Source organism: Strix uralensis, chromosome 5 (genome assembly GCF_047716275.1).
Source record: "Strix uralensis isolate ZFMK-TIS-50842 chromosome 5, bStrUra1, whole genome shotgun sequence".
Taxonomy (NCBI): Eukaryota; Metazoa; Chordata; class Aves; order Strigiformes; family Strigidae; genus Strix; species Strix uralensis.
The window spans coordinates 69,629,559-69,643,836 of NC_133976.1; the positions used below are offsets into that span (position 1 = coordinate 69,629,559).

The window sequence follows — 14,278 nt, forward strand, 5'->3', positions numbered from 1 at the left end:
GTAACTAAATTCTGTATAGAGAGGGAAAAAAAAGCTTTGTGTCTCTTCAATCAATGAGAGAAAAGTGTAACAAGAATTATGGACTGGATATTAAACTTAGAAAAATTCAGATCAGAACCAAAGGATAAACCTTTGATAACAAGAGAAATTAAGCATTGGTACAACTTTCCAGCAGGATATTTTCTGGGTATTTTCACTTAAGATCAGATGACCTTTTTGAAGAGAGGTTTTGCCAGCCAGAAGTGGATGACATTATCTAAGAGGTTCATCCATTTCTGACTTTGTCCACATCTGTCAGTTAAGGAGTTGATCTATTTTTCATGTAATAGCAGTAGCAGTCTTTACTCTCCCCATATAGAGATCCAGACTGATCCTGACAACGGCTTATATTTTGGAATAACCTTAATCTCCCTAATTCCTGCTGAAGGTTTCTGGAGACACAATATTGAAGTGTGAGGGCCATACTGGAACATTTCCACTCTAAAATGCTGAACTTGGTATCTGAATCAGTTGGAAAAGACATTTCTCCCCTCATACAGCAACCAACCAGCTGGAAAATTGCTTCCTTATAGTGCTACAGAAAAGTTGATTGATGCCAAAGGACAATGAATATCCCTGGAGACCCTTCACGGAGCTCCAGTGGGTACTGTGAGTTTCTGATACACTGGAGAAGTGCCAGAATGTGTCAGGAGTGTAGCTTGGGATCAGATATCTCAGGATGGGAGGGTTTCTGATTACTTCAGTAGAGCTAGGACTTAACCCACTAATAATTTTTCTGTTGTGTCTCTGTCAAGCACAGGCACTATATTAATTATCATTGCAAATGGGTCTTATTCACTTCCTTCCTCATTTACATCCTCTTAGCCTCTTGCCAAAAAGAAAATCTGGGACCAGGCTAGTATCTGTTTTGGAGGGAGTGGCTGGGACCTTGTAGCCTGATTTTCCTTGTAATTTGATTTCTACAACTAGAAAAGAGCAAGTCATACTTTATTTTCTTTCATGGTGGATCTGAATTATTTACTGCTTTCAATCACCTTCTGCAAGGTGAGCTGAACATAAAAGCAAAATGATTCAAAAGGGAACTTTGACTTAACCAGCCTGGGTGCTAGGAACACTTGGCAAGGTGCTAATAGGAGCTCTTCTATGCTCTTCCCTCTCCAGCTAATCTGTTTGATATATTGAAGATTCAAACCCAAAGTATCTGACAAGAGACAATGGAGTGTGTTCAATGCAAGGCTGGTCCCAGCTGGAAGAGGGCAATCCATGTGGTTATATCAATTTACTGCAGCTGAGAATCTGGATTATGAATGACTTGCCAGCACCAACACAGTTTCCCAAGGCCAATTTAGCCAGCATGGGTGCAATGCCTTAATCACAGGAGCACCCTTCTCTCCTTACCATGAGCAAGGAAAAAACATCCAGCAGAAAAGGCAAAGCTGGAGAATAATGTGATACCAAATATACTACCTGCCTCGGTCTGCCTAAGAGTGCATAACTCTGTGTTAGCTAAGGTGTCTCACCTGTGAATTACTGGAGGGGGGAAAGAGGAGGAAAACATATTTGGAAACATTGCAAAATGGAAAAATGTTTCATAACGTTATCAAACCCAAGAATTCAGATTCCTTATTTACCCATTAACTTCCCAATGTGTAAAACATACAGTGTCATAAAAGATGAGCAGGATCACTGGCCCTCACTGGAGCCATGCACTCAGCTGATAGAGGACTGAAACAGAGTAATCAAGCACTGTGCTTTGCATAGAAAAATTACATATATGCATTTAAAGCAGTTGTCAGAGCTCTTCTTAAAAAAAAAAATTAAAATAGAAAACAAACCCCAAAAAAACAAACCCAAAAAACCCCACTTAGCCATTAAATATCCTAACTTGCATGCATCTGCAGGTGAAACACAACACCCAAGTTGGACTTTCTCAGCACTTCTGCTCCCAGAAGCATTTCCACAATCTTTTCAGATGGCTGCTTACCTGTTATGAAGCTGATGGTGGAGCTGTCACAGCAGCTCAGCTCTGGGTCCCCCCAGGTCACCATGGTGACCCGGAAATTGTAATACCAAGCAGGCAGCAGGTTAGCTATTTTCTGTAAAGTGACAAAACACAAACCGCAGCTCAGGAGAAAATTCACCATCATGAGGTGTGACTTATAAAATACAACAAAATTTATAAATCTAGTGCCCACATTGATTTTACTGAGCTCCCATTCCTTACTCCAGTGGAAATCTCTGTAATTTGGTGTTTGAATTTATTCAAAAATCTGTGCAGTGGGAGTGAACATGGCTGTGATGGCTCTGCTGCTTATCCACATGCATGTGGTCCCAGGCCCTACCCACCACAGGAACCTCTCACTGATTTCCAGGGTGGCGAGAATGATTCCTGCAGAGTGATCTTCCATCACAAAAATTCTGATTTGATGAAGGCAGAATAATATTTAACTGGAAAATGTAGGCTTTTCTATTTTGATTAAATAGGGTTTGAGGATAAATTAGAAACAATGTTTTTGACTCAGATATTGTCACTTCAAAAGACTTATTTTTTTCCAATTTTCAAAGCGTATTTCACTTTGTATTATCATTTATTATAAATTAAATATGAATGAAATATAAATTACTTATGAGATAGAAATTATATGTATAAATACAAATGAGATCTAAATGAAGTATAAAATGTATTATATTTCATATTACAATATCATATGTAATATTTTAAGTTAAAATTCAAATACTTCCACTGACAGTGCAAAGCACTTCAAATATTTAATTTTATGTTTAAATGAAAAGCCTCAGGATATTTTTAAAATTCAAAATAAAAGCAAATTGGAAATAATGAAAACTTTCAGCAAATTAAAAACTGCTTTTTTTACAGATCTCTGTTGTTTGCAGTGGCCTCTTTTCCCCAGATACTACAAAGCAATCCAAGTATAGGGTTTGTGGACTATTCTCTTCATGCTTTTTAGAAAAAGTTATATCCAATTAACACCACAACCTTAAAGATGCTTGGACTTCTTCTGACATGCCCCTGGTGTAATACTGAAAATATCAACATTGCTTTGACAATTTTAAAATAAGATGCAGAGCACAAAATGAACGAAGCAACTAAATAGAGTGAAAGGGCAAATTCAGTTCCAAAGGTTCTCACCAAATGATAACACTTCAGGAAATAATTTTTGACCTAAGCCATCAGATTTTTTATGCCCTTGCCTTCTCACTGGGCTTGACACTGTTGCTCCAGAATATATCATTCAGAGATGTCAGCAGATCACAAAGAAATTTGTGGGACATGATGGGAATGTGGAGCACCGCTACAGAACCCATCCAAAAGTTCACCAATACCTACCTGTATGCTAAATGCCATAACAGAAGAACAGGGAGACACTCTTTTTCTAATTCAGGCTTACTCTTTAAAATTATTCTTTAAGAAATGCTCACTTTAGCTGTGATATAGCACTATTGCATTTCAGACTGAAATTCAGACAAAGGAATTCCAACTTGGCTTTCTTGAACAGGATTTGCAACAGTAAGGGACAACATCATCTCATTTTCTAATGAACCACATTAACTCTGGAAAATGACATTACTTCTAAGATGACTCGTATCTCTCAGGTATTAAACTAATTGTGCTGAGTCATGATTACAAGATATTAATTACTCATTTGGTAACTTAGGTTTGTTTTTAATTTCCCTGAAGATTTATGTGCTAGATTTACAGTCACGTACCCAATTACAGTTAAGCCACTGTAGCCAAAATGACTCCACAAATGGTATTATGCAAATCAATTACGGTAAATCACTGTGGCTCTCACAAGCAGCAAAAGTTATTGCTATCCTTTTTGCATACTCATAACTTTCTGAACAACTAATTTCAGCTAAAATTGCTTGCTGTCTTGTGCTATAGCTAAGTCTGAATAAACTCTGTTCACCTTCTCTAGGAAATAATGGAAAATAAGAAGAAAATTTCACTTTATTTCTGCAAAGATGCATGTATGTGTGTTCTTCTAGAGACCAGTCTCCACCTAGTTGAAATCCTGACAAAAGTCTTTGTAGCTTCAGAATCATAAAGGCTATTTTCACAAGAGCATCTCTGCAGCTAAGCCTTTCAGATGGCACACTGCAAGACTAGCCTGCGAGCCCCAAATCCATATTATCAATATTAATTATGTAGATAAGGCTTTGGACTACTACCCCCACAAGGAGATGATGGAATTTTTAAAGCCTTGACTGACAAACTGACCCACAAACTGAAGTTGCCTCTGGACTTGGTGAACATGCCCATTTGTCAACAAAAGAGAGGTTCATCTTCTATCTCATTCTCTGCTTAATATTTAGCATGTTTCAGCTGGCACTCCCTTTAGAACAGAAAATGCCTCTAGCATCCTGGCCATTTTCTCTGCTTTGCCTGGAAAAATGTGCCAGGCTTAAAGGTGTATATACATATTCATGGGGCAAAGGCTGGGCAAAGAAATGTCACAAGGTGCCAGGGCCACAAAAGCATGGGAAAACAATAGTCAGTAATAGTCCCTTTACCACAGAGGCAGTTAAGGAGACGGTTGCTGCTATTTCATAGTAGGTTGTCCACTCAGAGGTCATCGTTGATGGGTTGAAGTAAAACATTTCTACAACATATTTCCTGAACACCCCAAGGAAGGGTCTGTTCCAGCTCAAAATCACAGCAGTAGGTCCCAAAGGGTAAAGCATCAGATCCTTTATTCCAGTAGGCACTATAAACCAAAAATTGTGGTTAGTAATGTGTGTGTTATCAGTTACACTTTATTTTAAAACAGTATCTTTCCTTAACCAAGTTTTACCTATTTCTGGTTTATTCCTAACTTTAATTCCCAAGAGCTTCCTTGACACAATCAGTTGAGTATCATTTTTTCAGCACTTGTTCTCCAGTTTGTTATGTCTACTTTTTCAGAAATTATTCAGGCTACTTGGTGTTGGCTGCTTAGCTTGAGATAAAGTACAGGGCTTGCTTTTTTATAAATGGAAGGTTCTATTCTACTTTGAAAATCAGGACGTATAGGAGATATCTCAAGTTGCTCAAAAACAAAAGCATCAAAAGCCATAACACTTTGGAAAATGAAGACTAGGAGAAAGAAGTGTTTTTATGTCTAGCCCTCCTTCCCTGGGGAACCCAAAGGTGCTGTCATGTATTGCTATTCTTGCCTCACAGACGATGACACTAAGAAAGAGGAGTCAAGTGATTTGAAAAATGTCACATAAGGGTCAACTTCAGCAACCCTTACTTGTCTGGACAGCAATTACTCTTCATGACTTAACTTAAATAAGTGCTTTGCTAACATTTGCAGGGGTTGCAGAGCCCCAGCTATTGCATGCTGGGTCAGAGCCGAGACCAGCACCCAGATTACTTCAGCCCATGTTAATACATGATTGCCCTTCCTTTCATAAATCATTTACCACATCTTTTCTTTGCTTTCCCTAAAGTGTTAACACTCACCCAGTGAAAGTGAGGTTTAGGATAAACATGGGGAGAACTGAATACTTTTTAAAGTGTATTTTATCTTATTGGAGTTTCATCCATCATTAACCACCACTGATAATTTCACAGAACAGTTTGTTTTGCAGTTCTATTATTTTAATATCAAATTCAATATCCTGTTATGAAATGAAAACTCATACAACTGTTGTTTTACTCCATAGAAACATCTCCTTTATAATAAGAAACCTATGAGATGTTTTGTTTAGAAACTGCCATTTTGAGTTTAGTAAGAACCTTTTATGGTTGTGGGGCCACACAAAAGTGGAGAAAATGAAGTAACATAGTTACTTTGGGAATATATTATTTTACTTTCTTGAGTGACAACAGAATTTTGCAGATTTCCGAAGTAACTACAGTGATAAAGAAAATCAAAGGCATTTGTAAAAATTGTCCAATAATAGAGATTTTAATAATAAAGTATATATATTTTTTCTTACTAATTTTTCCTTTACTGAAAGAAACATTTTCAAATTTTTATTCAGACCCTATTTATGAAAATATATAAGGAGATTGCCTAGAATGGAAATGATCTCACCATATTCACTAGCCGACATATTTGCTTTCATTTAAGAATTCAATTCTTAACAGGTTAACTCTGGGTTTTTCTGTTTCAGTTCCTTCCCTGCATCACAGAGAGCAAGCAGAATGAAAAACACCGAAGATCTCTAGCTTTCAGCCACCTACTCTCCCACAAGACAGACTATTTGTCAAAAGTAGAAGCTCAGTGACTCAGGTTAAATATTTCTCTGCAAATGTAACTCTATACACTGAATCTCTTTCTCTCTACCCTTTCTCTTCTTAATAAATTTTTTAAAGTGGTAACATTAACAAAATAAATTATATTGAAACTAAAAGATACTCAATTCTATCCTAAGTGACTCTTTATTTAGGAGCCTGGTGGAATCCTGAATTACAGACATGGGGGCAGCACCTCTACCTGTTGACCATAAAACCACATTCTTGAAAATGTTACTCTCGGTCTCAGAGAGCTCCCCTATCTTCAAATCTCAAAGCTGAGAACATCAAGATCCACCATTAAGCTCAAGAAAATCAAGGCATACACAACTGAAGTTGGTGATGGTCATATAGTACTGTAGGAGATAAGCCAGCTCTCCTGACTCTCAGCACTGTGGCCTTCAGACTGGGCCACATTACATCCTTCATAAAGCACATCAGCAACAAATATCGTAACAGCAGTCCCACACACTTCATGAAACAGTGGGAATGAAACACCTCTAGAAAGTGCCCACATCTCTCCATGCACCACAGACCTCCTGCAGCTCAGGCTGGCTACACCTAAGTGAGATGACTCCCACCCTAAAAGACATAGACCATGAGCGCTATTACAGACAAACATATATTCCAGTGTCCAAGGGTGAAGTGAAGACAGTTCTTTCCACAGGGCCCTCTGTGTCTGAATCCTGGCCATAATTGCTCTCCAGTTAGATTTGGTAATAACATTTAAATGTGAAATACCTGTCTTGCACTGAAGGAGTATTTTCCCTACCTCAGTAACGGGCTAGACAATGCAAGAAAAATATTCTCAATAAGTGTTCATGACCTTTGAAGTAATCAACATTTTGTACTCCTTCATGGGCTCTAGGTCTTAATGAATACGCTACACATTTAAAAACAAAACAAAACAAAGCAAACACATTTCAAACAGTAGGTGCAGGAGTTACCAATGGAAAATGTAACAGGATCAGAAGGTGGTCCAACCAACGGTCCTTTCCGTAAGTAAATGACAACTTGGTACTGGGCACCAGGAACAAGATTTTCAATGAGGCTGCTGCTTGAATTCACCTAATAGGAGGGGAATACATCAGATATGAGGTATTTACTTGGTTAATGAAAAGAATATTGAGACTGTACTTGAACTACTCCAGTTACAAAAGGCATGATTCTGAACACACTGGCATCAGCGGCTAAAACTCCATTCATTAAGCCCAAAATGTCGGAACTGTGAAAGTAGTCAGGACTGACTTGACAAATGATCTGACTCAGAGAATCGCACTTGCTTTGCTGAGTAAGGTCAGGTGTCACACTGCAGACCCACTCTCTCCTACTGTCAAAGTTTATTGAAATATTCAGGCTACATTATTCATATTCAGGTGATATTAATCAGGCTGGAGTATTTAGAGCATCTGTTTTCAATAAAAGCCTGAGGCTTTTCATCGGCCATCTGATTCGTCTGCAGCTATGTGAGCTGAAGGCAGCGTTATGGGAAAGCTGTCTTCTGAACACAAGTGTTAAGTGACTGCATGCTGAAATCAGAGAGGAATTACTCTCTTTCACCTCCTTTGCACAGCACTACAAAACCTGACTAAGGGACCTTGTGGTTTTTCTTTTCGGTTTGAAACATCACCATTAAAATTTCTGCTGTGGTGCACCAGGTTTCGGTCAGAGCTGGAGGAGGAATGCCTGATCAAGTGATTCCTGGTCTGATACAGTATGAAAAGTCTTATCTCCTGAAAAGCCAGCTAACAGCAAATGCACAGAGCAGCTTTGAGGAAAGGAATTCATGCACCCATTCCTAGAATTGCAGGCTAATATTTCCTACTGATATTTTCTTTGCAGCCTTTCCAAAGTCTGTGTCATAGCCACTTTTGCACTGGTGGTTTATTGTGATGCATGTGAACGTATCAGTGCCGGCACAGATTTAGTGAGGAAGGGAATTTGTCTTTAACAGCTGCTCTGGAAAGCTAAATCACTTTTAAATCATGTGTAATGGTAGGAATGGATAGAATTCTGCACTGAATTTTGCCCTTTTCAGCTTGTCAAAGAGAATTCAAACCAACAGCCATTAATATTTACAGGTATAATAAACTGATAAAATTTGATTAGAGACGTATGAATATTTGTATGACAGAAAGAAACAAATAACTGTATGTAGACCTTTCTACCTACTTGCAATAAGCACACATTTACTTTTACAGATACCTTGCTTATTCGCAGGTTAGCTTCAGGTACTTGTTTTTGAGTTTGCAGATGAATTCTGTAGTATTTACTTTAATCATATATGTATATACTTGTGATCCATGGTTTATAATCACCTACTGTATTGTTTTGCTTCCTGATTAAATGACTGCATTTTTAATAAATGGAAGGAAAATAACTCAAGGAGATTACAAGCTGATTCTGAAAAACAGTTCTCAAATTGTCATGAAAAGACACTTCCAAACATTTAAGCTCATGGCCATTCTTAGACTAAAACTCAAAACATTTTGACAAAGATTCATTTTAAAAGACATTTTTAAAGGATGCAGACTCTGTATTAATTAATTAATTAATTTGCAAGGCTAATCACAAAGTTGAAGGAGATGAAGATTTACTGGGAGTGTTAGCAGTCTCCTTCCATTCACATGGGTAAGCTGAGGCTGTAATGGGGCAGCACTGCAGTCCTTTTCAGACTCCCCCATCACACACATTTAGGGAGCCAGATAGAGGTTGTGGCACTGCTCAGAAAATGGCCTTATCAGCATCTCAGTAAGGTAACTAAGATGTGGGCCAAAACCTCTTTCTAACTGAAGCCACATGCCACTGATCCATCATAGTCACAGGACCTGATGTGGGGTTGCAGTCACTAGGGGTTTCAAGTAACAGAAAACTGCCATATTTTGGGGTTCAGGATTCTTGATCGCTATAAACATATCCCATACGGCAGCCCTAAAGAATTGTTGTCCATCCAAATCACAGGTGGTCTGAATTACTATTCACTTCCCAGTGCTGACATCTTTTTTTATGGTTGAAAAGGAAAGCTGACTTCTGATCACCTCTAAACTTCCAGAAACTTTAGAGTCAGGTTCTGTATTCGTATGTAGGATATTTAAGAAAGAATTTATGCTAGATTGATGATAATCATGCATGTGAGCACTTTGCTTAATGCAAATGGATTACAGCATATGCCTAAGTGTTGTATTTTACCTACTGCCACAAAAATGTCTCAAAGGGTACAACATAACTCACAAGCTTGAACAAAGGATTGGCCACAGTCAGTCCAACAGAAATAAAATTTTAACACTACTATGGTTTACTGCACACTTTCATTCCTGAATGCTGTGCTCTCCCCTCTACTCCACATCAGCCATATCCCTTTACATTGCAGAAGGGAGCACCTACTGCTGTGCTCTGCAGCCCTGAGCCTGATAGGACCCCTGGGCATGACAACACCAAACAGCAGGATGATTAGCAATTTTCTGAAAAGTATTTGGAAAGGCTCCAGCTTCTGCCCCTTACCTCAGTGCAGTAGTGTTTTTCAAGCCTCTGACTCTCCTTCTGCTTCTGACAGGTCAGGGAGACCACAGACACGATGGTGCTGTTGCTGCCGCTCTCTTGTGATGCTGTCCAGGATGTCAGGGCAGTAGTAGAGCTTAGTACCGTCACGGTCACGTGCTGGGGCTTTTCAGTGAGCTCTTCTATCCATTCACCTGTGGGGCCTGGGATATGTCCCAAAAGCACATGTGAGCAAGCCACTCTATGCATTTGAGTCACATATGTTAAACCATCCTTCTTTCATGGGATTATTTACTACTAGTGAAAGAGGCTGGACTGACAGTTGTCCATCTTCGCAGCCTTCAGGCAGAGAAGATGGCAGCCCCGGGGAAACAGCCCGTGGCTGGTGCTTTTTCACCTGTAGCAGCAGATGACAAGAGAAATGTTCAAAAATTCACATTGCAGTATTCTCTATTGCTTAACAGAGACCACCCAGCAATTTGCTCCAAGGGAACTTTTAAAAGTAGTGATATTCATTAATGTACAGATCATTGACAAATATTAAAGGATAAGCACATAATTTTTTTCACCTCTCCACATATTAACATACCCTCCAAGCGTACTACAGCCTTGAAGCATGAAAATTGACTTCACAGAGGTTACTACAGTGAAGAATCTCATTCTCCATTGGACTTTTTGAAGCAGTTGGTGGAGAATACAGGTTTAAATATAGATAAAATAGCAATTTGGAAAATAACTTCAGCTAGACTTGGTCAAAATTTCAGATTTCATGAAAATTGTCAGCTTTTTTTGTCTCTTTTAAGTAACGCTTCTGACAGCTCTCTCCTTGACATTCCTTCCTCCACACAGTTCTAAAGGTACTTTACATTTATTGAGAAAATAAAACAAATGCCAGAGTAAGAATTTGGTGTAAGATCAGCCTATAAGATTTGACAATCCATACTGCTATCTGGGTGCAACAAAAATGTGTAATACAAGTCAGTAATTTGACAGGATGATACACTGACTGAGTGCTACAAGGATAAGACCCACACCTACTCAGGTAAAAAGAGGAATCTGATCATCTGATTAGCCTCTGAAGCCAGTGGATGTATGTGTAGCTCTTACTATTCAGAAACTGTTTCAGCACCAGTATTAAGGGAACTGAGCTACCTCATGTCACAGTCGCCCATGTTGTAGTCCCCAGACAAAAAGCCTACTTGATCAGACTCATAAAGAGGAATGGAAAAGCAATTTCACCTTAAGAGTACTTGTGCACATCTCAGATTTGGCATACTACCAGTAATACATATAAAACCTATCTAAAATACTAAGGATCTTGTGTTTTACAGAATAAATAAGACAACTGCCAAGAATCCTCATCTGGTTCTAAAAGCCTGCAAAACTAACAGACAAATCCCAAAACCCCAAATGTTCTCATGTTACATGTAAAATACATTTATTTGTTACATTCCTATAACATCTTAATACTTTATGCCCAAAGAGATTAAAGTTCATCCTTAATCTAGCAATCCATACACCTATACTTTGGAATTTCATATTTCTCTCAGGTCTCTGTCCCCAGTTAGTAGGCTTCATGGGGGACACTGTGTTGCATATTGCTTAATGGAAATAAGTCACACCTTGTAAAATGGAATAACATTTGGTAGCAATAGCAATGCTACATAATTTATTTGCTATACTTCTATACATATATATACTTTAATGCTTTCCATATAATAAAGCTGTCTAACAACTATTCCTAAAGAAAACCAGACAACAGTGAAATTGCAACAGCAGAGACTCTTTCTCTCATGTGCTGTTTCCTCTTTTCTCTTTGTTTTCCAAGTAATGTTTCTTTCAACTATGAAGTTGTTAAAAACATAGGAGCGATAGTGGAATTCAGTTACATGCAGTCAAGCCTTATGATGAATTTAAGGCTAAATAGCGTTTGTAAATGTTATGACCTACTAAAGACACAATTTTTATTAATAATTACTTAAGCATTTGAGTACATTTCCTTTCAGTATGAATATTTCTGCTACTGTGTTTTGTTGCAGCATTCATGATTTGAGGGAGACACTATCCTCACACATATAAAATTGTCTAGTGCTGCAAGTATTCCCCCGTATGGGCATTTTGTAGATTATATTTATTTCCTTTTGTAGAAAAAGGTACAAAGGTGACCACAGCTACCAGAAGGATAATAATCTGAATTCACCAACACCTGTCTTGCTTGCTGATCTAATTGTCAGTCATGATATTAGTTTACACAGTAGTGTATTATTACTTTGTCTTTTACTAAATCTTCAGTTAAGAAACCCTGGGATTCTACAGGGGAATAATAAATTACTTTTTCTCCTCTGAATTTAGCAGGCTGAACTACTTCATCTACTGTAATTTGCCCCATGTTCTCAAAAAGACCACGTAATTTCAGAGTTCAGTGTTTAATTGTGCAATTCCCACGCTCTCAGCCTGAGATGCCCTTCATCCCTAACCCAGTTCATACAGCCTGCAGGACTAGGGAAGTATTTTCAAGAATCTCTACAACCACTGATTTAATTCTCAGAATTAAATCCTCTTTTTGAAAGATGCAAGAGGGGAACCTGTTTCACTTTTGAACACTGAGCAATGACTCTATCAAATACATCACCTGCTTTTAGTTCTTAGTTCCGCCAAGATGGCACGATGAAGACCCATCCAGGCAGGATATAACATAGTTGCACTACATTTCCTTCTCTGGCACAGGGAATTCTGGAAGACCAGACTCTTCTGATCCTGCAGCAGATGCCACAGCTGCCACAGTAGTGAAACTCTGTATATTAGTCATATGGGTCTGGGAGAAAAAGATAGATTTGTTGAGATACTTACTGATGTAAAAACTAAGTGTTTTTGCTGATTGACTTCCCCGAACTTCACAAGAGCCAGAGGAGCTAAATGTTGTTACAGACAACTTATATTTTCCTGGTTCTTTCAGTTCAGCAACAAATTTGTGAGTGTCCTCACTCACTGTCAAAAATTCCGTGGAGTTCTCTAAATCGGGAGGAAAAACAGTGTGGATTAATTGAAATTTGAAAGGTTCCAGACACTGAGAAAATTATTTATATCAGACATGCTAATACTGTTTCTGCTGTGGGATTAAAAGGTATCCAAAAGGACTGTATTTATGTGCGTAGTTGTATTTCTTGCCATCAGCACAAGAGTAATTAACGACCAAGGCTGCAGTATAGGTGTAGAGGAACAATAAACCCAGGCCAAATTTTCATTCTGTAGAAGGGATGATAAAATAGGGCTGCCATGACTGTGCAAGAAAAAAAATGGCACAGCATGGAAGAAAAGGAACTTCCAGTTTTCTATCGCATTCTTATTCTGAAAAAAAAAGTATTTGCCCTCAGTATGGGAAAGCTTATGAAAACTGCTCATCAGGAAATAAAATTCATTTGGATAAAATAGATTTTAAAACAGAAAATCTTTAAGCAACATGGCAATTTTATTGTAGCTCCAGCATTTGCAAAGTCTCCCCATTCTGCACCACAGCCTCCTTGTGGCCTAAGGAATAGTTTGGTAGCTGTCATCTGAGATAACTGTTACTCTGAATCTAGACTATCTTTTCAGTATGCCCCTTCCAGTTGAGGTCCCCCTGAGAACCTTTCTCAGTGGCAGACAAAACGACATGGTATAATGTACCTTCTTTGTCTCAGAATTCTATCAGCTCATTTATCCTTTTTTCCGATACCAGAATGGATTTATGATAACCGCAGCATAAACAGTGCAGCAATATGTATGACAGTATAAATCTTGTTTAACAAAAGTGAATTGCAAACTGCAATTTACACCTCCTCCCCTACTTTTATGACACCCAGCCAGAACTAGATGCTATTCAATGCAAGAACTTCTCAAGAAATACAGATTATAAAGCCCTCTGAAGCACAATGCTAGGTGATTAATAATTTGTAGAGGAGGCAATCCACCAATGGAATATAGAAAAGAGGTATGAAAAGGGTATAAGGCTCTATTTTACCTTCCCTTTCAATATTGATATGGAAACCATCAAATGCAGTAGGTGGCTTTGGTGGTAACCAGGTCAACACCATTTGCACAGGAAGGAAGGAAGGGGGTTCTGGCGTGAGTTTTCCAGATGTGTTGACATCACTGGCCTCGAAATCACTGGAAACTGCATTGACAAACTCCTCTTCACCCTCTGATGACTCAGCTTCGTTAGACCACCAGTACGGCTGCGACGTGGTTTCATACTCTGTGCTGTTATAGCGGTAGTCCAGCCAGGCTGCAGATGTGTTCGCTGCTGGAATTTCAGAGGGATTGTCAGAAAAATGACTGAGTTTTTCTTTCCTTATGATTTCTTGTGGTCCCATGAATGATTCTTCTGCAAAATTTCCACTGTGCTCTTCCCAGTTGTTTCTGTTGATTGGTACAATCTGAACAGAAATGTTTCGAGGTGGGTAAGGAACTAAAAGAAAAGCAAGGGTTAGTCTTTTAATAGGTATGTTCTGTGCACCTTTATGATGTCTTAATTCCACAGAGAAATATTGTTTG

At 38.5% G+C, this 14,278-nt stretch overlaps 1 protein-coding gene across 3 annotated transcripts in view; it reads right to left on the reverse strand.

The window, feature by feature from the left end:
- The window catches only part of PTPRO (protein tyrosine phosphatase receptor type O), a 153,418-nt gene that overhangs the window by 39,525 nt on the left and 99,615 nt on the right, over positions 1-14,278 (reverse strand). For all 3 annotated transcript variants that reach the window (XM_074871525.1, XM_074871524.1, XM_074871526.1), the window contains 6 exons: positions 13,746-14,192; positions 12,596-12,757; positions 9,749-9,948; positions 7,195-7,315; positions 4,537-4,730; positions 1,985-2,096 (listed from right to left, as the gene is read on the reverse strand). In XM_074871525.1, the coding sequence (XP_074727626.1) occupies positions 1,985-2,096; positions 4,537-4,730; positions 7,195-7,315; positions 9,749-9,948; positions 12,596-12,757; positions 13,746-14,192 (1,236 nt within the window). The remainder of the gene's footprint in view (positions 1-1,984; positions 2,097-4,536; positions 4,731-7,194; positions 7,316-9,748; positions 9,949-12,595; positions 12,758-13,745; positions 14,193-14,278) is intronic.